Consider the following 25,006-nt stretch of genomic DNA (forward strand, 5'->3'; position numbering starts at 1 on the left):
TGACTTATGTATAAAGACGAAGAAATGTTTAATATATTAAAACATAGAAGTGATTTATGTACAAACACATACAGTGACTTATGTATAAAGATGAAGAAATGGTTAATATATTAAAACATAAAAAGTCATTTATGTACAAACTTATATAGTGACTTATGTATTAAGATGGAGACATGGTTTACCGACATAGAAGGGATTTATGAAAATAGATGTTGAAGTGATTTATGTATAAAGAGAAAGAAGTAATTTATGACTAAAGATGTAGAAGTTATTTATGTTTAAATACTATTTCAGTAAGGCCACGTCTCTCTCTCTCCCTCCCCCCTCTCTCTCGTATCCTAAGCTGACACCTCAACATAGCGCTCACCGGGAGGGCGGGACTTCCGGTTGAGCGCACCCGGAAGTCAGGGATGCGGCGTTAGCGGGCTGTGTGTGTGACCGTGCATCATCCATATGCTCGCTAGTTCGGCGGGTTCCGTATGATTCAAACGCCGTGTGCCTCTTCCCGTGTAACCATGATGTCTCTAGGCTTTCTGGACGATGTTCGTCGCATGAACAGGCGGCAGGTAGGACCCGCAGCCTCGCGTCACTCCGCTCCAGCCATGTTGTGTTGTGGGAGCTAATGGGAACTAGCATCCGAGCGCTTTGTATCCCTGCAGCCTCACTGGGACTCGTGTTAGCCTCACATCAAAGTCAAGTGCTCGGTCCAGCTGTTTAACATATAGTGCTTCAGCTTTTGAAACGCATTGGAACTTCTGTTTTTAAACATATACTGTATATAAAGGGTTCTATATGAGTAGCCTCACGGTAGCTAGCTCGTTTCCTCCCCTCAGCACACTTCTGTCATGGCAGTGGGAGCTGAGGTCTAACGCCATATGAGCATTCGTGTTATCCAAAATAAATCCCATGTGTTTTTTAAGTTGGGGCCACGTTATACCTGACTGCTCATGATTCTAGTTCTATAGGCCGGTGTGTGTTCTGCAGGGCTGCTGCTAACGGAAGTGTGGTTCTCTGCATTGTGTCTGCAGCTCTATTACCAGGTGCTGAACTTTGGGATGATAGTTTCCTCTGCGCTGATGATCTGGAAGGGACTGATGGTGGTGACTGGCAGCGAGAGCCCCATCGTGGTGGTTCTCAGGTGAGTTCACTGGACATGTTGAGAGTTGAGGTTCTTGTGCTGCCTTGTTTTGACGTGTGTAGCCTGAGCAAACGTCACAGGGGGGTGGGTTCTACTTGGACACATTCGTTTAGCTGGAATAAACAATATAAGCCAATAAACAACGTTAACCAACCTTAATTTGACTACCCATCTGAAATCAATTACTTGATTTTATAAATACCTTTACCTTACCGTGTATTTTGGTTTATAAATCTTATACCCTAAAACCATGACAGTTTTAGGGTATAATGTTATAATGGTATAATGTTAGACAAATAGCTTTTATCATTCAACCACAGTAACACAATTATGCAATATAAATACAATATAAGTCCATACTTCTAGATCTTGGAGGCAGATTCAGCCATTCTGGTGCACATTTTGAAATGGGACTTCTCTACAACCTCTTTACAGAACCACCTACTGATTGTACATGATTACCAACAAACACATTGTTTTGCTGTGTGATGATAATTGATACTCTCATGCATTTCTTAGTTAAATTATTTTTAAGACAAAATACTCACCACAACAAGTTGATCTATTTATGATACTGTTAGAATGAGGAAGATGAAACTGCGCTGTTCACAGGATGTTATGGTTTGTAACATCCTGTCACTGTCACTTTTCTTAGAAACACATTTGTCGATCCGTAAAACTGTCATTTAAAAAAAATTTAAATGTGCATTTAATTGTCAAATTTTATTCATTTAGCTTTTAAATAATATTATCAATATATCCCAGTCTAAACTATGGTAGTCTGCATTTGCATTCCCTATATTTTTGGGGTCCTTATTAGTTATGTCCAAAGAAGTTGTTAAAGATTTAGGTGAAATCGATCAATTGGCAGAAACTGAATATAAAATAATTCTAGTTTCCTCATATTGTTAATCAAAGGTGGACATGTAAAAATATTGAAATGATGATCTAAATGTGTATTTACCATTCATTTCAGTGGGAGTATGGAGCCAGCTTTCCACAGAGGAGACCTTTTGTTCCTGACCAACCGAGTAGAGGATCCCATCAGAGTTGGAGAGATCGTAGTCTTCAGGATAGAAGGCCGAGAGATCCCAATAGTACACAGAGTACTAAAGATCCATGAAAAGTACGACTGCACCTGTTATTATTGTCCATGATTATTCTGTCGCATACGTGTGTATCAAACCAGAGATTAATATTAATAGTATTTAAATAAAATGCTCAGGGACGCCCGTAAGATATATCACAGTTGTTATATTTCCTCATCTACAAATAGAGGACACCGTGAAGGTTGTGGTCTAAAATGATGCTGATACTTTGTTCACAGGGAAAATGGAGACATTAAGTTCTTGACCAAAGGCGACAACAATGCAGTGGATGACAGAGGCCTCTACAAGCAGGGCCAACACTGGCTGGAGAAAAAAGATGTGGTGGGACGAGCTAGGGGGTAAGTTCTTTGGTCAGGTAGATGCACAACAGTGCAGATATCTTAATCACATATTCAATACACATAACATAACTGGGAAATGACAATCTAGGGAGTTCAGAGACAAAATCTTTATTTACAACAGTATGTGTTGACAAAATAACAGCAATATTTGTATTCTCTTATTGCATTAATTACCTGATAGTCACAGAGGTTATTTTGTTTGAAGACAATCTGTTAAGGTCACCTGAAAAAATAAGTAATTTCCCATCTCCGCTGTTTTAGATTTGGGGATTACAGTTGGTCTCTTATGTTTTGCTAGTTAATTTACACTGAACAAGATGTGACTGGAGTAGTTCATCCTCTTTATCTGTCCTTGTTCATATGTGTGAGAAGGACAGAAAGGACACTGAGCCCTTAGGTTTATAATTGGGAACCTTCGAGTTTCATTTCATTACAGCAGGGTTATGTGTGTAGGGCTGCAAGTCATGATTGTTAATTCTCTATCTTCTTTCCATGTTTTATTTGACTATATGTTAAAAAACTTAACATCGTCATGTCATCTATATAATCGGGAAGCTTGAAAAAAATGCCTACTTATCAAAATAATTACCTCCGCTAAGGTGGTTATGTATTCATCAATTTATGTGTTAAGCAACATTATATGTTACGCAGGTATGTATGTCATACATACTTGCGTAACATACATTGTATGTTGTGCAAATGTTCTACATTTTCAATGACTTTTCACCGAATAATTCATGGATCTAGATGAAAAAAATAGAGAAGTTTAAGGTCTAATATCAGCTGTCTGAGACGTCTGGTCTCATATGTTATGCTAGTAAAAATCTTTTATCTTTTTAATTTAATTTTTATGTGTATAACTCAGTATCTCAAATCACAACATTGCCTCGAGGGGATTTACAGTCTACTCCCTCCACCTTCGATTTGGAAGAGAAGAATGACGGGAGGAATAAAAAAGCAATACATCTGAGGAAGAGTAACACAGGAGGGACCCCTCTCACAGGATGGACAGACATGCAGTAGACTTTTTGTGTGCCCAGATCAAAACAGCACATTTACAATATTATAGATCACATATGAAGAAAAGTGATCCAGATACATATGGAACAGCTTTCTCATTGCTTGAGTTGCCGTGGAATTTCATCAAACTGACATATTTTATGTTCCAATTCAATTTCTTGACCGTGAATCTTTGTCATCTCCAGGTTTGTGCCATACATTGGAATCGTCACCATCCTCATGAACGACTACCCCAAGTTCAAAGTAAGTCTGTCGACCAGCTCCTCATCAAGAGGATCTGCTTGGCTCTGTGTTGTGTTAATGTTTCCTGTGTTATTCTAACTGCTCTGTGTTTTCATCTTGCAGTACGCTGTCCTCTTTTTGCTGGGTCTCTTCGTGCTGGTCCATCGGGAGTGAGGTACCCAGACTTCAGGACTCAAAAAGGATAAACTACGTCCAGGAAACCTCAGTCATGCCTTTCAAAACAGAATTTAGTTACAACTTTGTCAAACCCAACTGGCTTTTTTGTACCATTTGTTTGAACATTTTGTAGAACTGTGGATAGGGTGTTTACATTGAAAAAAAAAAGAAGCCAAGCTTTAAAAATATTTTTGTGAGGGAACAAGGATAAAGTAAGTTGATCTTCATTCCCTCAGAATGGGAAACGGCATTCTTAAAGGTGAAATAAGTCTTGTTTGTTTCCTGTTGAATCGTTTGGGGGGATAATGTGTGAAGTATTTTATGAGAACTGAATTTGAATGATATTAAATATGAAATCTGGTTACCATCTGAAAATTTGTTTTATTTTCCTGTTGCTCTTTAAAGAGAAAGTTACACAAAAATGTATCTTTAAAGTGACAATATATTGTTTTATAGTGAATTTTGTAGTATTTCATGAGTGGCTGTTTAAATATTCAATGAAACCATACACATCGACCTCAGTCAGATTAGGGTCAGTTCACAGAACTGTGCCAGACATAATTTGTTGCTCACTCATTTTCTTGTAAATGAAATGGTTTAATAGTTTGATGATTTTTATACACAGTCAATGGAGAGTGGCTCAGGCTGTGAGCATTAACCCTTTCTCCTCTCTTTGTTTTACATCCTGTGAGCACACTTATTTCAAGGTCTTGACCTTCTCTCTAAAGTGCCTTGAGATGATGTATATTATGATTTGGCGCTATACAAATAAAATTGAATTGGACTTATGTGTTCCTGCAATCAAGGTGAAGTCTACTTGGACCATTCAACACAAGCATGTTATCACACAGTCACTGTTGATACATAGTCATATATAGTCACTGAAGAACTCTTATACGGATCCACCTGAAACTGTCAAGGTTGTTGATCTCTGACTAAGATGATTGTGTTGGGGTGCAGTTTTATTGGACCTCAAAGACCTTCCCTGTTATGTTACCTAAGTGCTGCTTATTACTGTCATTTTCAGCAGCAAATTAAGCTGCATGGTTAAACCTCATCTCCAAGAGCCACCAAACTTAAACCTCCAAATTACTCACTACAGGTTTGTCATCCACATTTGTCACTTACACGGTGTCACTTGTGGAATTGGATTTGCACAGTCAACCTTTCATTTGAGGCCATGGGAGAACAGAGAAAGTATAGGCCGTAGTCTCAAGCCATTTCCGTCTGGAATTAATTTCACCCTTGGAGCTGTAAATGAGCTGGACTGAGCCTGAGATGCAAATATCCATCACAGCTTTTAGGAACAGTGCAGTGTTTCATAGAAGCGCGGCTGTCTCATTTAATCTAATCTGTGAAATTTAGTGAGAATGAAGCCGCGATGGTCAGACACTTTTCTAATTAGGCCGACACTCAAACATGCAGTATGTCTGAATGGTCAGGTATGGTGTGTGTGCGAATGCCAAAGGTTACGAAGAGAGCAAGACGTGAAATGCAGCTCTTGCTATAAACTTGCAACTTTAGCACCAAGAAGTGACACAGAGGCCGTCGGTCTTATCAGCTCTAAATTAGCAGTGAGAATCAGCAGGTTCTTGTCCTCAGAGGACTGATCGTGATCACAGCAGCGTGTTGCAACTGGCCAAATGTCATGTTGCTCATTGTGAAGGGCCAGGTCCTGAGAGAGGGAGGATGGGGGGGCATGGGCTGGTAATTACTATATGTGCTGCTGTGGAGGGGAGCATGAGCAATTCCCTGTGCCATCATCTGACAGAACAATTTACACCAACAATGCCCAGGCTGTGAGAAAATGTTATTCTGTTCTAATTTATTGAGGTTTTATGGAGAGCCGTGTGTTGTGCAATATTTCATAGATTTATTATGAGCCACAAGGATGTAATGAATGTATCTGAGGGGAATTTCTCTCGATGAAATACGAATATGCTGTTTGTGCAGGGTACCTCTATCAATATCACTTACATATTCATCACATTAAAATATATACACCATAAGACAGAGAGGTACATAATTAAACCTCAATGTATTAACCACAAACTGAATAAAACAATTGCTGAAGAGTATTGATGATCATCGTAGTGTGGAGTCTATTGAGCAAACATCCCCATCTTCTACAGAGCTGGAGCTGGATCGTGCGGTGCGTAAAAGACGCACGGCCAGAGACGCGCTCTCACGAAACTTGACAACGCGTCGTCTGACAGCATTTCTGTTTTTTTTTGTGCTGCAGGCTGAATAAAATTGACACGCAACGTAACGAGAGCCCACCCCGGCCAGGATACCACGTATAAAAGCATGATGCGACCGAGCAATCCACAACCACCAGGAGGAGACTCTCGGAGAAGGATCAGTTTGCCACTTTACGCGCTGAGATGAGGGGCTTCACTCTGAATCACGTTTGCCAGTGTGGCTTGTTTACGTATCTTGTCTTGTTTTCCTTCATGTCTTTCACCGATGCAGTCAGTTTCGACCTGACTGAGCTCAGGAATAAAGTAGCAAAAATTAAAGTGAATCCAAGAGGCAATCTTTGGGCTACAGGTAAGATCCATCCCACAATCGAACTCACTGTGGACAACACTGTTTTATTTGTACTGGATTCCATCTAATATGTTTTCCGTATGGGCTACAGGAAATTCATGTTTACAGTGTCATGCTACATTAATGTGTATATGTGACCTTATTGTATTGATGCATGTGCCAGGTCACTAAAAGGCATTTTTCTTCCTCCCTCACTCCTCACAGAATTCTAAGCCACTTCTAATGAGCGTTTTTTCTCTGACTTGGCAGGACACTTCATGGGGAAGAAGAGTGTGATGGATGCCCCCCTGATGCCCTCAGCGGAGGGGCAGGGGCAGGATGCGCTGGACGTCTCCTTCCCGGGGGAGCAGAGCGCGGTCGAGGAGCTTTTCCAACAGTTTCTGCGGGTGGCGTTACAAACGCAGGTGGACACGCAAGAGAGCCGCTCGAAAAACCAGGCGAGTGTCACTGATGTCTAAACTTTTAAAGAAAAACCCATCACAGTAAAACGGACTGAAATGACGATCCTGTGTAACTTGATGTTTCATTTTCAGGAGGCGGACTTGTTGATGAAGATTTTAGAAAGCTACATCCAAAGCAGAAAGTGATACAGGAGAAGAAAAGTGTGGCACGCATGAACAACCTGAGCTCCACTGTTAAAATAAATCCATTAGACAACAGAATATACGGTCTCCTGCTCATCATGGTTGTAATTCACTGTATCTATATCACTTCTACTTCTGCAGCTCATTTGCAATACAAGTAAATGTCATTTTTTTTTCAATTGATTTTGAAGGTGGAATTTCACATTGTCTCATCGTTTAAGAATATTTATATTGAATAAAAGTATTATTTGCACTGCTGTGACTTTGATCTGTGATGCATTATAGATAACTGTCTACTTGCGTAAAGGAGACATTCATAATTTCATTGTGTCCTGGATTATTATAATCATCTAGAAAATATTCATGCAGGACAATAGAGAATGCAGAAGACAAAAACCAGAAGATGCCACAGCCCAGTCGCCCTTTAAATACATAGATGGCTCCTTGAATTAAATTCTGGCCCCTCAAAGATATGTCAACTATTTCACTGTTAAACTTAACATTGAGTCACCCCCTCTGTTTTCTCCACATGAACAATCAACTGATAACTCACCCTGATTGTTTGGCTGATAAAAAAAACATTTCCAAACTAACACTTATATAAACACATGTGGGCAGCTTATATAAATCACACTGTCTGAACATTTGAACATGAAGTCGATATTATCTTTTCTACTTTGCTTGTCCTTCACATGAAGGGATGATCTGTTCTCTCGATCGATATAGTGGTGAAGTGAGATGCCTCATGCAGCTACATTGCCCCGGGCAAATCTATTGAATCGGTAGGCTATACAGCTATTTTCACTTCTGCTCCCACAGTTCCTCATCTGCTGAGTCGTGTCATTTTTAAGGTGGGAAACGGAGAGTGGTGTGTACCAAGGCAGTATCTATTCAGGTGAGAGAGGTGCTTGTGGTGTAGTGTTGACATTTGCCTAACTTCATAATTTCGGCCCAGTGACAAAAGAAGTAAAACAAAAATGACACTAGTATCAGTTGTCACTTTGAAGCAGACTGACACAATAAATCCATGAAGATTATGTTCAATTTATTTTGAAACTGCTTTGCAAATATATTGAATTGTGTGGTCCTTTTGGAGGATGTACTTTTGAGTTACACTAAGGTGTTTGTAATATTGTTTCCACTCCTATTGTAACGATCGTGAACATTGCATCCATCTGAGTAGATAACTTCACACCATTATACAAGGATGGAGGAATTTTTGGTGAAGGCTCTCCAAATAAACTGAAATTTTAATCTAAGAGCCGCGATAATTCCCAACGAACCAATAATCTATTTGTCTTTTCTGTGAGTTTTTCACACAAGAAGTTGATTTTGACTCCTCCATAATCTCACATTTTAACCAAATGTCATTTTTGGCAAACAACAGCCTGGAGAGAAAGGAACTTTCAGGGGCACAACATTGTAAATAAGTTAGTTAGTAGGCTGGTGCAATTTCACAAACAAGCCTCCTCAATAGGATAAAGGAAAAATAAGTCGCTATAGAAAAGCACTACAAACTTGCATCCCGACCTCTGATGGGAAACTCAAAAACATCTTTTTGGTAAAGAATACAAACAATGTTCTTGTTAGTAAACACTTTGTTAGAGCTATTAGATGGACATTGTATTGTAAAGTCGTGGATCAGCAACAGTATTTTATTTCTTCTGTCACACAGATAGAATTTTCATCACCAGCCACAAACGCTGTCTTTTAAAGATGTATATTTAACATCTCCATAATTAACATGTTAATCTGTTGCACAGTGCAGTTCAGCGTGTTGAAACATTAATAATCAATTATCGTGCATGTATATATGTGCGTGTGTGACTGAGTGGATTTAACTGCTCCCTAATGATTTAAAAGTGCAGATCCCAACATGTTGCAGAGTGTTAACTGTTTAGGAAGGTGACGTCTCCACACAATTTGAGCATGCACGCATCTCCCATGTTTGCTTCCTCCCTCCTGGGGGTGAGGAGAGAACCAATCTAACATCTCTGGGCTCTCTGTTTACTCTGCATTGGCTCTGTTGCTCATATTAGTGCTTTGTGCCTTTGTGTACTTTCTCGGATTTTTTCTATTAATCCCCCTTTATGTCAACCTATACACATATGAGCAACTCTAAATTCACAGGAGCATGATGCTTAGTAAAAGAAAGAAACGTCTTAAAATCTAAATTTTCTTCTTCCTGCACAGATATGATTTCATTAAATGTTTTATCATCATTTATTAACTCACCCTGAATAAATCTCTATCACTGAGACAGGAGGGTATGGAGCTAGACTCTGAAGCAACTGGGTTGTGTATGTTAATATGAGAAAAGGAGCCTCTTATAAGTATTAATTTTACACTGAATTATATATAACAATCACCAAGTATGGGACAACGCAGAATTTCATATTTAATGTACAGCGTGCCAAGGGGACTCTAAACTCTCTCTGGTGATATGATCAAAATAATTCAAATTAAAAGCTAATGTGGCATTAACACTGCTATGTTATGTTTAGTTGGGTCACATAATATGGCTTTTAAATAAAATATTTGATACGGTTTATTCAATTTATAGAATCTTTTACACCGAATCGCGAGGCAAATTAAAGAAAAAATCGAAACAGTTATAAATAATTAAAGATGTCCTCCTCGTTAAGAGGGTAAATGTAACGTCTTTCCTCTTTTCTTTCCATATCAACATTGTTGTAACTACATTAAACATATACTGTATCACCCAAATCTCAGTGTAAATCTCACCAGCCTTAAAATAAATGAACTGCTTTTTATCTTGCTTCATCAGTAAGTATACTGTATGTGTCATTGCCTGAGCTTATACAAAAACTTTAACACAGCCACAGACGTATTCATTACAAGGCAATTTGTCCTGGTCAGAAGTCACATGCAAATTGTAATCTTTGGTATTTGTCTTTGCCTCCCTACCTATCTGTTTGTTTCTTGTCCTGGTTTAATAGAGACTGAAATTGAAGCCCTGAGGGCGGCTTGATGCATAATTCACACAGTGGATGTATGTTGTGTCAACATAAGCAGCCTCAGCTTCTGCTTGAGTGTGAAAGTTGTTTGAACACTACAAAGCTGACAGAGACAAATGCTGCATGCTGTAACTCAATAAAACCAAGCAAGGCTTTGGGCACAGGTCCCAGTCATTATTGATTGAGTGCTTCAAAGGTACCAATTTTCTATTCAATAATCTATCTTGCCCTCATAGGAGCTGCATGGGCCTAATAGGTTTTGAGTAGAGACAGTCAGGAAATATCATATGTGTCTCTTACATTCTTTCATTTTTGCTCAGGCACTGTGTGGGTGCATGTGTGTTTATTATTATGAATAATTCAGGCCCGGGACAATATTGTATTTTAAAAAGCCTTGTATAGCATCCCTGGGACTGAACATCTGAAAAGTGTGCATCGTCAGCATGGCATGTTTCATATAGTTGTGTGTTCTAACAAACTACTTGCACTTGATGCACCCTCCTCCCACACACGCTACACTAGTGTAAAACTAACAATCATACACTGCCACCCTCCGGCAGTGAGACCCTTACTACACTTACAGGCTGAACAGGCCCATTGGAAATACAAAGTGTTGAAAAGAGAAGTATCAGCCTCCATCACACCTGAGCTGCTGTAGGTCTGGATACATTCATTCATGAGAAATAATTACTAATTTCTGGATAAGCTTGACTATTGTACAAGTACAATATACTTAAAATACTGTCCTTTTTGCCTTTTGTCAAACTCTTCTTACTGCACATGTACATCCCAATGTGTGGCCATCAGTATGAAGCTGAATATCATCCTTGTTGTGTAAAGAGGGATTATACGAAGAGAAAAAAAGAGTAAAGTAGTGGGGCTGCAATGAGAAGACACAAATTAAAATTGAATGCATTGTGTAAATATTAACCCAGTTTAAGGGATCAGTGCGTGAGTGAGTGTTTACACAATTGTATGTGTATTAACATTGCAGACATGCACTTGATAGAGAAAATACAGTACAGAACAATAAACAGACATGCAGATAAATAATGAGGTGAAAAAAAAATATATTACGTCTTGATATATTCTTTAAATTCATATCGAAATTCTGTCAAATTAGGGGCATAGTTTGCTATCCTGCATTAACTGAACAGAATCATTAGGTTAATAATAAACTTAATGTTATAATTCTCAGCTCTATCTATCTATCTATCTATCTATCTATCTATCTATCTATCTATCTATCTATCTATCTATCTATCTATCTATCTATCTATCTATCTATCTATCTATCTATCTATCTATCTATCTATCTATCTATCTATCTATCTATCTATCTATCTATCTATCTATCTATCTATCTATCTATCTATCTATCTATCTATCTATCTATCTATCTATCTATCTATCTATCTATCTATCTATCTATCTATCTATCTATCTATCTATCTATCTATCTATCTATCTATCTATCTATCTATCTATCTATCTATCTATCTATCTATCTATCTATCTATCTATCTATCTATCTATCCATCTATCTATCTATCCATCCATCCATCCATCCATCCAACCAACCATCCATCCATCCATCCATCAATCTACCTATCTATCTATCTAAAAAAACGAACAGTTATATAACGATAATAATCGTTATTTTTATTAACACAACAATACATTATTATAGCTTCATCGGTGGATCAGCCTCCATCAGCCTGTTTGTTTTGATGATGTCATCCGTGCATGTGACCTCTGCCCCCCCCCTTTCGATGGCGGCCATGTGATTGGTGGAGCCCAGGAGAGCGTGCAAAGTGGGCCAGGACCTATGGGCAGGACCAGCCGAAGCCATTTTATTATCCCAGCAGCAGAGCAGCAGGTGCACCAGTAAACACAGCTTCTGTACATAGTCACATTCCCAGTCTCGGGTTCCGGTGTAGGCTGCAGGCACGATGGGACAGTGTGGGATTACGTCGTCGAAAACCGTCCTGGTGTTTCTCAACCTCATATTCTGGGTAAGAAAGCGACAGACGTGTGAACTGTGCAGCAGCAGCAGCAGCATCACTGGGGCCAGGGATGGAGAGCCATGCTAATGCTAGCTAGCTAACTGCGCCAGAGCTGCGCTGTGTGCGGATTGTGGGAGACACGAGCTGCTGTGGGACATCCACTGGGTTTATAATGTAGTATCAGTATAGGGGGCTCGAACACTAATGTGTGTAGCTGGCTGCAGGGTTTGTGTCTGTGTGTGTGTGTGTCTGCCGCCCACTACCTGTAGCCATGACGTTATGCGGCAGCTTCTGCAGCTGAGTCAACCCGCACAGATACATGTGTCACATGGTATCAGCTGAGCTACATTCATATCTGTAATAACGATAAACTGAACTTAACTAATTCACCACCATCTATCTGTATGTGGAGATAACAAGTGGCCCAGGTCACAATGCACCTGTTCACATGTTCTTCTTCTTCTTCTTCTTCTTCTTCTGCATGATAATAATCCATGTTTGTATTTGTTTGAACATAGTTTTCCAAAACAAGTTATTTGTCTGTAAAAGTCATATAGTCTTTATGCTGTCCTGTTGCTTTGATCAACTGTTAAACTGAACTTAGATTATTATTATAATCAAATAAAAACAAATGATCAATCATTAAAAAAGAATATCCATTGTTAATGAGACACAGTTTAACATACAGCTGTGTAATAAAACAATTATAATAATTGTCACGACATAAGTTCATCAATCGCAATATAACAAAAGTCACATATACGGATATAATGCTTATTCAATTCAACTTTATTTGTATCGTGCCAAATCCTAAAATACATGATCTCAAGGCACTCTACATACAAGGTCAAGACCTTAAAATCCGTAGAGAAACCCCCAAAGTTCCCTCAATGAGCAGCACTTGGGGGGGATGAACTGTCTCATTAACTTTAGAAACCTCTAGAACCAGACTCAATGTGGGTGTGGCCAACTGCCTCAACCGGTTGGATTGTAAAAGCTTAGTGAGAAGGCATAACAAATTATTGATCAACCTCAGGATTGTGAAATGTTTGTTTAATAAAAAGTGTCTCTGCTCATAAAGAAAAGTTTAAAACCACAGCCTACACTCAGGATCTATCCCCTAACCCTAAAAGCTTAAAACTGAAAAGAAATATGAATGTGAAATATTTAGGGAATTATTGATATCTACTGATAATTACTGACTTACAATTCAGTGTAATTGTCATGTGTGACTCATAGAGCAAAGAGCAAGTCATTATCAAATGAAACCTAAATGAATAAAAGAGGAGGCCCCTCTCTCTGTCACCCTCTAACTTGTTTCTCTCTGTGTTTTAATGTGCAGGCTGCAGCTGGAATCTTATGCTACATTGGAGCTTATGTGTTTGTCACATACGACGACTATGACCACTTCTTCGAAGACGTGTACACTTTGATCCCGGCCATCATAATAATAGCCGTGGGGACTCTTCTCTTCATCATCGGCTTGATCGGCTGCTGTGCAACGATACGTGAGAGCTCCTGTGGTCTGGCGACTGTGAGTGTGGATTGTATTCACTTGTGCTTGCACTGCTTCTGAACTTACCTGACTCCTGGGTCCCTGAACACTGTGTCTTTGTTGTCTTTTCAGTTCGCTGCAATTCTCCTGCTGGTGTTTGTAACAGAGTGTGTGGTGGTGGTGCTCGGCTACATCTACAGGGCAAAGGTAAAGGCCGCCTCACTGGCACAATAGAGCCACACTTTTGATCTCTGTGTGATTCAGACTTTAGTACAGCCTTTAAAATACAACACACATGAGCCTCATCTCAGTGTGTAACTCTCTCTTGCATGCCTCTACAAGATGTTTGTGTTAAGTTTCATGCAAGTTTCCCATGCATTATGAGATATTGGTGCAAGCATGCTGCACTAAATGACAAGGTATTAAGATGCTCAATAGTCCTCAAACATTTTGGTGGCCACCTTTAGAATATTGATGTTTGGTACCCAGTCCAAATCCCTGAGCCGGGACAGTAACAGCAGCTGTGTGCTCGTTCCAGGTTGAAGACCAGGTGAATCACTCCATCCAGAAGGTTTACAACAAGTACAACGGCACCAACACCGACGCTCCCAGCCGCGCTATTGACTATGTGCAGAAGCAGGTGAGTCCAAAAAGAGTCTGCCTATTTTCATGCCTGTTTATTGTTTTGATGGATGTTTAAGACTGAGAGACAAATTTCAGATTGTATTCTCGGTAAAGATTGTCGCTCATCCTTCTTCTCTGTTCTCCTGTTAGCTTCACTGCTGCGGCATCCACAACTACTCTGACTGGAGGAACACTCGCTGGTTTAAAGAATCTAAGAACAACAGCGTCCCAGTCAGCTGCTGTCAGCCCGGCATCAGCAACTGTACTGGTATTCTCACGCGACCATCAGATCTCTACCAAGAGGTACACAGTTCCTCAATGTAGGGGTACATCAGCTACAACCAGAGAATTGTAGTATATTTGTCAGTGGCTCAAAAAGCCTTAAATTATCTGATGATATTATTCTCTGATGAACAGTTTTTTGACCTTGAAAGCTCTTTTAAGGTAATTTATTTTCTGTCTTAGGGTTGTGAAGCTCTTGTCGTGAAGAAGTTGAAGGAGATCATGATGTACGTCATATGGGCTGCATTAACTTTTGCATCTATACAGGTAAGATTTTAAATAAATAAGACAATATCTGACAGTTATCTTAAACCTAAGGCTTCATCCATACTAAAACGATCTCCTTCCACATACGCATTTTATTTCTTTATCAGTAAAAGAACCCATCCAAATGAACTCACCAGAAATGCATATCACATGACCTTTCATTTTCACTGGATATGTGCGTGCTGGTGTAAACAGGAAGTAGATTGTTTGCTCTGCAACTCGTTTCTTACCTACAAAAATACTACTCACGAGAAACGACAATGGTCGAAAAAACGATGAGGGATTTGTTTTCTTCAAGCGATGATGACGTGAAACTGTGACTGAAAGTTAGTGTTTACAATGTTTTGCCTTCATGGCTTGTAGGTGTGTCTTGAGGAAAAAGCACGTGACTGCTTCGTCTCTGGAGTGTTTCTAAAATTCTCCAGAATTGTTTGACAGCAGATCTTAACATAACAACAATGATGCGTTTAAATAAAACATAGAAGAGTGGATGCAGTCTACAAAACAACTGAAGACAGTTTGAGTCGTAATCACTCAGTCAGCTGCCTTATTTGCAAAATCCAGCATCCTTACTCCAAAAGTTATTATTACACGACTATTTTAAAATCAAGTCAAAACCACGTCTTTTGGAAACATAAGTAAAGCTGCAGACGTCTCAGTCAGCAGGAAACTGAGCTGTCAGCAACTCTGACCTAGTTGTGGTCGCTGCTGACCAGGAAACCACAGATCCTAAAGTAGTGACAAAAGTTCTTCTTCTGTGATTACACTCATGTTATTTGCTGCCTCAGGGACTAATGACTTGAATAACAGCTTCTCTTTCGTTCCTGTATCGTGTCAATGCAGATGCTGGGGATGCTCTGTGCCTGCTTGGTGCTGTGCAGGAGGAGTCACGACCCGGCGTATGAGCTGCTGGTAACAACCAACAACTATGCGTGAAGGTCGCGGCCAGTCAGCGAAGCACTCAAGAAAATCAAAAAAAGAGCGTCACCGGACATGTCCACAGTAGATTTCAGCCGTAGTTATATAAGCTCAAGCACACCTTGCACAATTCATGATAAAGTAGCGAACACGGTCGACGTGGTTTGGGTGGGGGGGGGCCTCGAGGCGAAAAAAGCTGTTATTTATTGACATGCATCGTAAGTTACTGTTACTTTAAATGTTATTTTTTTCTCCTTACAAATACTGAAACACTTACAAAAGCCAAAGTTGTGAATGGCTAATTTACATTTGTGATGTTGATGTTGAATTGTTTCTATTCCTTTAATTATGACTACGTGAAATTTGGGCACTTCCCCAGTGAGGATGTTGAGTGTGAGTTCCGACTGGGAGCATGGAATGTACTGAACTAGTTTGCACTACGGCTGGAGCTCTGGAGATATTCCCCAGTTATTCAAATGCGAGGTTTTGTGTTTAAAAGAACATGTCGTGTATTCCCGATACCTTGGCTTGACCAGACTTTTGTGAACATGTTTTACCATGGAAAAAAAAAAATTCAATGTTTTTCTCTTTCTTTAGATTTATTAGTTTTTGTTTGTGGAGCACTTCTGTGTTCAAAGCCATTTTTGCATATACTCAAATATTCGGGCTGTGAATGATGCACATGATTCTGTTTTGGTGTGGATGTTCTCTTAATCTAGCTTCACTAGTGAGAAATTCCTAATATTTACATTGTGAATCAACTTTTCAGTCTCCAGTGCTTTTAGTTATTATCAGTGTTACTTGAACATTTCTGTACGTGTAGATTCAGTTAGACACAGCTAGAAAATTCCTTCTATTTAGTTTGTTAGCTAAAAAGGAAAAATGACGTTTTATACATCTTTGTGAACTTGTACTCTGTTTTAATATTTTTAAGCTGTTTTAGTTTACCCCCCAAATGTTTAGCGAGTGCTGAAGAAAAAAAACGCAAACAAAAATTGTGTATCGATGGGAGAAGAGGCAGGGGACAAATAAAGTCATACATTTTAATGTGATGGTTTCATTGCAACTTTATTAACACTATGTACTATGTAAACAACTCATTTTTGTTTGCTGATCTCCATGATCCTCCCAGCAGTAACAGACAAATGAACAGCGCAGTGGAAGACTATGTGGTCAGATCAACACAGAAATCTAAGCGTTCAGGTGAGGTGTGGTGCAGCACACAGAGACAGGATGTCCGTTCTGCTGCAGAGTTCACATATCTTTAGTGTACAGCACAGCCACACGGGGGTCGGGGTCAATTTTTTGCATCTGAATTTGAAACATCTAACACACCCACTACCGGTGAATCCTGTTGTTTCCTCAGTCTGACGTGGAGTTTTTACAAAGGACCTGGCCGGAGATTGTTCGCAGAAAGGCTCTCACTCTGACATTTAGTTTCACATATAATACCCGGATAATGTCCGAGTTCAGTGCATGTCAGCTGTAGTCACATGTGACAGGGAGGTTTAGGAAGGAGGCGGGTCAGACTGTTTACCTTTATAACACAGGAGCTAGGATTATAAAAATGTTGCTACAGCGTTATGATTGATTCACTGTTAAAAAAAATAAAAAAGTCCCTCTATCATGTTTAAACAACCAGTAATAACTGCTAAAGGATGCTTTCAGTACAGTTTCATAATACTTTAAATCAGGTCAGACTTCAGATGCGTTTGTAAACAACACTTAACAAGGACGTTTGACAAAGGACTGTGTATGTGAGTGAATCTATAGTGATGCACAATATGTGTTTATGTTCATCTATGTAGTTATGCAAATGTGACACAGGAAGCAATGACTATTTTTAAGCACATGCATATGTTGGTGTGTGGCAATGTGTGATTTGGCATTGTGCGTGTGTGTGTGTGTTTGTTAGTGTGTATGTGTGTGTGTGTGTGTGTGTGTTCAGATTTTGCCCAGGTAGTTCCCTGGCACCAGTCCAGTCAGGCCGTCCCTGTCCACAGTCCACCAACCATCTCCTCCTCGCTCCAACACTCGGACCACGTCCCCTCTGTCCACAGACAGCTCATCCTCCTCCTGACCAGTTCATGTGAATGAAGACAATTAGAGGTGAGTCCCACAAACACAAACCAGCCTGTTTCTGTTCTCTTACCTAAAGAACAACATGATCTTGTCAACATTCTATACAATCACAAATGACAAACTTAGGTTCTTGTCAAGTTTCATCTTATTAAATAACTGATACAAATAAAATGATACAAAGTGATCACCTGTGCAATGTATGCATAAAGCACATTGTAGCTCTCTTCATCAGCTGTAAATGTGGCCAGTGATGTGTCTTGCTGGAGGCCCGTTAGAGGCGCATATCCTCCATCTGAAATCTCAACTGAGCCATGGGAGACATTTGTAAAGGCTACATGTTAGCTTCTCTTTATAGTTTAAAGCATAATACCTTTTATACATTATATTAATAATTAATGCAGTTCAGATCTAAAAATTATTTGTCCTGATTTACATGTTTATCTAATGTTACAAAACCCCAACCCTGAATCCCATAGAGGGTGATGTGTTCCTGGAAGCATAGAAAGTTGAAAGAAACATTCATGTTACTTTTATTCTTTTAACCTTTTTATATCTGATTAATACAACTTATTTGTATAAAAATAATTCACTACTACCACTATCATGATTCTATTTCAATATGATAATTTCAGTTTTAAATCTCAAGCCATACACTGTGTTTGCTTAACAATACATATGAATATGTAAATCCATAACAAAAAACTGTATACAAATCCACTTGGAATAAATACAAAATGTTTGTTGTACTTCGAATCCAAAAATTCGTAAACATAACTACCTGTACAATGGGGGAGTGAGTAACTTTAGTACTAACACTCACCACTAGATGTCAGTGATGATCGAGCACTGTCCATGTTGCTGTTCGGGAAACTCCCAGGTGAAGAGTTTCTGTGTGATACGGGTTCAATGAGATATATGAGTATGTTTACCTGACACTCACATGTATATATTTAATAATGGTCTAAATAGAGGAAGGTACAATAGAAAAGATGAAACCGATAGCAGGCGGCATTGTTTGACTACCACAACAGTCCTATAATACCCTGTCAGGTTTCAGTAACAATGCTACCTCCTGCTGATTCCTCCTACAAGCTACAAGCCTATTTGTGTCACACCTCCTCATCACGTCCTCTCCTCCTCTTGCGATAAGTGCTGGGCCATTGCTGTGTGCGGTCGTCTCAGTCGGGAAGTATCTCTCAAACACGATGGGCTCTGTGTGAGAAAAAGAGAAGTGAGAAGTGAAAAGTGTTGCACTGTTGCTCAGCAGCAAGAGAAAAGTTGAAAATTGATAAGCACTGTAGATAAAACATTGGTTCTCGCTTCTCTTTTCGAGTTAGTTGTTTTCTTTAAAGGGGAGAGGACAGTGTGACGTCTCACCTGGTCGCTGCGACCTCGTTCCTTTTGTCTCTATGAAACAGTTGTTGTCCGTCGTGATGTCACACTGCTCCAAAAGCTTCCTCACTTCCTCGTAGAACTGATTTGCAAACGGGAGACAATCTGTGTGAGATCAGAGCTGCTGATGTTTTCTGGTTAACTCAGTGGTTAGAGACTTTTCAGTTATCCATGCTAAAAATATCATTGACCACGTATGAGAAGCTTTTGTTTTGGCTAAATCATCTACCAATTGGTTGCTATTCTCCAGTGCGAAATAACTAACATCAGCATTGGTGTTCTGAATCAAATTCAGCATTTTAGCCTGCTAACATTTGCTAAATGGCAGATCCTCTGGGGATCATGAATGTCTGTATGAAATGTCATGATTCTGTAAGTCTTTAAAAAGTTATTGAGATATTTGACTCGGGACCAGAGAAGTGGACTGATCGACCACGAGACTGACATTAACGTGCACAGAGCCGTGCTACTCACATTGATATTCTTAAACACATTCATTTTGGTTTGGAAATGAAAGCCCTTTGTGGTGTGGCTTACCTAGATCTAAACCAAATATTAAAAACTCAAAATCTGAAGTGCTGAGGTTTTAAAAACCAATAAACATTTATATTGACTGTACTCTTCTGATAAAGTCATTCTGCTTAAATTCGATAATTGTGTAGTTGTGCAGATTTTGGAATTTAGTAGTATTGTCCTGTATCTTGTTATTTTTATAATATAGTAGTACAGTTAGGTGGTAGTTTGGTCACTGGGACTATACCATTGTGACCAAATTGCCATGTTTAAAAAAATTATATGACCATGGTACCTCGTGAAGTTGTAGATAAATATCAGGAGGAAATGCATTTAGCTCACCTCATCATCTTTGACACACTGCAGGGAGAAGTGGTTGCAGTGGTCCCACAGAGCACACCTGAGCATGCCGATTCGATCTCCCTCCATCTGCTGGAACACCTGTCAGGACAAGTGCACACCACTAGTTCCTACTGTAACTTTCCGAAGCAAGTGTAAGCAACTGATTCATTTCTGCAGTGACATGATGTGTGTGTGTTTCCAAGTATTTTCTCCTTTTATCCCTCTCTCTAACATTCATGCTGCATCTGTGCACACTGAAAATATGTATGTGACTGCATGCTCACTGGTGCACCTCCTCACTGGGCAGCAATATGAAGGTGTTCTGCAGAGTCAGGGGGATGTGGTGTGAGGCTGAGGGTCTGTGGAGCTTTAATCTGTTCTGTGACACCATGTTCCAGAGCGTTTCAGGCAATACCACAGTACCTCACATGTGCTTTGGTGTGTTTCCTCCCAGTCCTGGCGAACACTTTCCAGCTGCACGACGTTTTTGAAGTACAGCTTCTCTGTGAGAGTTGAAAGTCTAATTATAGATGGTTATGCTTAGTACTGAAACAGCTCATCGAACACACAGTGGCTCTGAGTCTCACCTGATTCGTTGGCTGTCTGTCTGCATTGCTTGGCCCTGTGACGTATCTGTGAAGCAAATATTACACAGGAAGTGACATGCATGATTCATGTGAAGGTCTGATCACAAACCAGAGAGACCAGGAACTTGAACATCAGAAGGAAATGTTACTCCTGCACCTTTCTTGAATATAATCAGGTTGATTTGGGGAATTGCTTGATGTTGAACTGTAGCAGTAAGGAGAACATGAAATGGACAGAATGGCCTTTTACACCTCAACAGGAAAAGAAGGAGGGGCAAAGGAAATGATAAGTTGAATACAAAAAAGAGAGGGAAAATCAAACATGGAGGGAAAGCATCTGAAGTGAGAGGTGGTGAAGGAGGCAGGGGAAAAAATTAACTAGTTTCTGGACAGTGGAGGCAGAGAAGCTGATCCCTGGAGGCTGAAGTGGATTTTAAAAACCCATCCAACCTGCTTGGATTGGACCGGGATCCCCTCTGTCCTGGATGAACCATACAAGCTAAGTCTCAATACATGCTTCCTTGATTCACTTTGCACAAAGGACCACCTAAAGAACACATATTTCCCTCCAGGGCCGGGTCTAGACAGGCATGTATGAGGGGGCAGCCACAAATCTTGAGGGAGCATTGTGCTTTATTATATTATTATTATTATAAATTGGGATTTAGTTTGAGGGGGCACAACATTTATTTGAGGGGGCCAGGCCCCCTCTTGCCCCTGCCTAGACCCGGCCCTGTTTCCCTCACTTTTCCCTTTCATTGGAGCCTAACTCCCCTTTCTAACACACATACACACACACACGCACACGCACACGCACACGCACACGCACACGCACACGCACACGCACACGCACACACTCACACTCACACTCACACTCACACACACACACACACACACACACACACACACACACACACACACACACACACACACACACACACACACACACACATGATCATACATCAGTTCCTCCTAGTTGGACGTTTGCATTGCATCTGTTTGTTAACTTTCCCAATGCCAATGTTGGAAACTTATTTTGGTACAAAAGCTTTTAATAAAACTGGTCTGACTTTACATGAAATAAGGTCTTTCCTAGACCGATTGTACCTTTTCTGAGTTTTTGGGTGTGACAGCAGATTTTTCCGCGCCCTGCTCGGCCTCGTCAGCCTCCTTGCTTCTCAGCTCATAGTTCCTCTTCGACTGGCAGAAAGAGAAACGGAAAGCAAGAACTGCAGGGTTTTGCCAAGGACTCTAAGACATGTGTAGTGTTTGTGGTTTATGCCAGTTATGTTCTTCAGTTTCACTATAAGAAATTGTTTTGTTGATTATAATAGAAACGTTTTCCTACCTCCATGGTCTTCTTGAAGGAGGAAATCTTTTTCTTATGAACCTTGTCCATGATGCTTTCAAACTATAAGGACAAAGTGAAGGATTTCAGTCTTGCATATTATGTTTTATATACATAAGGCCAGTCTAAGATATTAGACTTTACATAATGTTCATTAGGGAAATCAAACCTTAGACTCAGTAATATATAACAATTGACACAATAAGTCAGTTGTTAAGCAACATGAATGTTCCCTAACCTTCTTCCGCTGCTCTTTTTGACGTTCTCTGAATGTCTCGATCTTTTTCACCTCCTCTTTCAATATATCAGAAAGTTGCATGCGGAAGTGCCCGATGGTCTCCATTTCTGCAGCCAAAAATAACACAAGCAAACTCAATGATCAGAGGGAAGCTAGCAGTGCTCAGTGGTAAGGTTATTGTTTATTGTCCGGGGAGTAAACAACTGGATGAACTTACGTGTTCTTAATTGGTCGAATGACGCTCTCAAGGTGCTGGAAAAACGATGCACATGTCAGATCAGGCGTGATTCAGTGACTGTCTACAGATTCTTATAGGAAACAAAGAGGCTGATTATCTTTGCAAACCAAAAAGTCCCCAGTTATTTTTGGCAAACAAGCCTACTCCCATTTTGATTTCTCTGAAGACACAGAAGTTCAGTGCAGCTAAACTGTGGAACTGCTGCAGTAACAGTTGCACACTATCACATCAGACTTAACAGAAATCATCTCATCATTTGGATATAGAGATTAAATTGGGGCTCATGAGTCATAAGATAGAGTCAAACAAACAACCATAACAGAACATTAATGTGACCTTACTGTCGCTACTGTAAAAATTGAAAAAAATATTTTGAATTCTAATTTCATTTAATTCAATTAGCTCATTGTAAAAGTCATCTGTTTCTGTCGCTTTCACTCTTACAGTGTTGTCAGTGGCAGATGACTAAACACGAGAGAAATGTGAAAGAACAGAAAAGGAGTAACAGGAAACAGTTAATGACCCCTTTACATACTGCTAGGTAGTAGACCCACCACACACTCACCACTCCTTGTCTCTCACAGACATGTGTTTCCTCTAAAAAGAACCTATGGCAGTTGTTTGAGTCAGCAATAACGTGTCTTATGTATGTCTTAGTTCAATATTTAACCAATTGACTCATCAACAGTGGATATAGAAAGTACATTTCTGACAACATAGCACACATACCGAATGTGAAACTATGCATTTACCTAATCTCCGTGTGTCCTCCAGCTTTTCGAGCAATGGTCACCAGTTCCTTCCCGTACCTCTCCTCTGCCAGTGCCCTGTGCAGTGTGAACATGTGTTTGCATCAGATCGTCATCAACTAACAACAAAAAACGATTCCCAGTTTAGGATTAATACTGTATTAAGCTGTTCTGCTTGCTCACAAAATCTGCTTCATCGGCCTGAAACCACCTTTTGTTGGATTCAGTTACATCTTGAAGTTGACCTCATATGAATCTGCTGAATCATTGATATAGAATATTTGTAACTCACAGACGAACTCATTCTTTCCATATCCAGGAATTGGTGAAACATCTGCTTTGTATAACTGAATCATTATATATACATATATATATATATATATATATATATATATATATATATATATATATGTATTTATTTTTTCCAGGAAGTTCTTCCAAGACTCATATTTTTGAGGGTGCAACTTAAATGGCTCTTATGATTAAACCAAAAATTTCCATGAACAACATTTTTGGAAAAGTAATCTGACAACACAGTAGTTTTATCATTTAACCATCTTTGTGCAGCACGTTCTCTAGCAAACATCTCTCATGCTGGCACAGCTTTCCAGGGCAATTTTGGGATTAGGGACTCTTCATTGTGTCCAAAGTCCAAAATGGGGATTGATCAACCCTCTGGTTAGTGAACGACCCACTTTATCTCCTGAGCAACAACCATCCCTAATGCTGTATGAACTGATGCTACCTCATCTTTAAAAGCTCCTCCACATCTTTGCACATTTGCCTTCCATCTCGTAACCTTTGGATCACAGCGTCATACCCAGTGTGACAGGTCAGATCTGACCCCTGTATGGAAAAAACATTACAACAAATTAAACTCTGCAATGAACGCCGTTGCTTAACAACACTTGCAACATGTTCTTGTGCCAATCCTGGACTCACTATGTGGTAAAAATGCAGAACTAACTACTCACAAAGATAGTCCTGTAAAGGACTTGGTAACATACATAACCATGTACATCATCAAACTGGGATTTATGTGTAGATAGATAGATTATCAGATTAGATTATAATATTGTAGTGTATGTGGCACTTCAACACATCGAGGAATTACACATTGTATAAGCAGTTTGTGGTCTGTATGGTTGAATTGTCAGCAATTATGAAATCAACCGACATTTTTATTTTTAAGTTAAGATGTAATATCTATGGCAGTGCTGTCACAGACCTCCACAATCAAAGTTTTGATTTTGCAGAAACTTTCAGTTACATATGTCCATTAGAGTTTACTTAGGTTGTGAATTCAAAGCTAAAATAAACTAAAGTACAGAACGATTGTGAAGATCTCAATAAACCTCCACTTTTTCGCAAAGACCAACTTCATCAAAGCTTAAGACAAAAAAGTGAACTCACCCAAAAAGCATCTTTAAACATTAAAGGTGTCATCTCAGCTGTTGCCTGTTTTAAGCTGTTGCATGAACTTCTCCTCCAGGATTTTAAATAACGTTTATAAGGTCAGCTGATACTGAGCCAAGTGAGCTATGTTTAAAACCGTGAGCAGCCGAGATGTCAGTTTGTCATATTGAATGAGGAAGAGCTTATGTCCCATGATGTCACTGACCACAGTCAGCTCAGCCCCTGTGTGAGGCTGTGTCTCTCTTTCACTGTGGTTCGATAGACCAGGCTGTGTCTATAGGCGTTATCAGTCACGTATAGTTCATATGTGTCTGCTTAGATAAATGACTGTGCAGCGCTCTGTGTGTCTCTGGCAGCTGCAGGTCAACTTTATATTGGCAAAGAAATGTA

General features: G+C 39.7%; 4 protein-coding genes across 4 annotated transcripts; 3 read left to right on the forward strand and 1 right to left on the reverse strand.

Moving 5' to 3' along the window:
- Positions 1 to 381: 381 nt before the first annotated feature.
- On the forward strand, positions 382 to 4,382 carry sec11a (SEC11 homolog A, signal peptidase complex subunit). The gene is made up of 6 exons (XM_061067839.1): positions 382 to 566; positions 1,029 to 1,138; positions 2,115 to 2,264; positions 2,466 to 2,585; positions 3,794 to 3,851; positions 3,954 to 4,382. Exons 1-6 carry the CDS (start codon positions 480 to 482, stop codon positions 4,002 to 4,004), a joined length of 576 nt encoding a protein of 191 aa, XP_060923822.1. The 5' UTR covers positions 382 to 479; the 3' UTR covers positions 4,005 to 4,382.
- Positions 4,383 to 6,391: 2,009 nt separating this feature from the next.
- On the forward strand, positions 6,392 to 7,144 carry LOC132998050 (neuromedin-B-like). The gene is made up of 3 exons (XM_061067535.1): positions 6,392 to 6,557; positions 6,807 to 6,994; positions 7,091 to 7,144. The coding sequence occupies exons 1-3, from the start codon at positions 6,392 to 6,394 to the stop codon at positions 7,142 to 7,144; spliced, it is 408 nt and encodes a 135-aa protein (XP_060923518.1).
- A 4,836-nt stretch (positions 7,145 to 11,980) lies between these two features.
- LOC132998331 (tetraspanin-3-like) lies at positions 11,981 to 16,758 on the forward strand. The gene is made up of 7 exons (XM_061067902.1): positions 11,981 to 12,134; positions 13,468 to 13,659; positions 13,753 to 13,827; positions 14,159 to 14,260; positions 14,395 to 14,547; positions 14,710 to 14,793; positions 15,637 to 16,758. Exons 1-7 carry the CDS (start codon positions 12,072 to 12,074, stop codon positions 15,727 to 15,729), a joined length of 762 nt encoding a protein of 253 aa, XP_060923885.1. The 5' UTR covers positions 11,981 to 12,071; the 3' UTR covers positions 15,730 to 16,758.
- An 18-nt stretch (positions 16,759 to 16,776) lies between these two features.
- LOC132998332 (proline-serine-threonine phosphatase-interacting protein 1-like) lies at positions 16,777 to 24,713 on the reverse strand. The gene is made up of 15 exons (XM_061067903.1): positions 24,614 to 24,713; positions 23,946 to 24,046; positions 23,204 to 23,278; positions 22,431 to 22,465; positions 22,214 to 22,320; positions 21,976 to 22,038; positions 21,735 to 21,827; positions 20,628 to 20,673; positions 20,464 to 20,543; positions 20,041 to 20,139; positions 19,171 to 19,267; positions 18,909 to 19,005; positions 18,614 to 18,681; positions 17,982 to 18,097; positions 16,777 to 17,787 (listed from the first exon to the last, which is right to left on the reverse strand). The coding sequence occupies exons 1-15, from the start codon at positions 24,644 to 24,646 to the stop codon at positions 17,656 to 17,658; spliced, it is 1,242 nt and encodes a 413-aa protein (XP_060923886.1). The 5' UTR covers positions 24,647 to 24,713; the 3' UTR covers positions 16,777 to 17,655.
- Positions 24,714 to 25,006: the final 293 nt, after the last annotated feature.

This window comes from Limanda limanda, chromosome 3 (genome assembly GCF_963576545.1).
Source record: "Limanda limanda chromosome 3, fLimLim1.1, whole genome shotgun sequence".
Classification (NCBI taxonomy): domain Eukaryota; kingdom Metazoa; phylum Chordata; class Actinopteri; order Pleuronectiformes; family Pleuronectidae; genus Limanda; species Limanda limanda.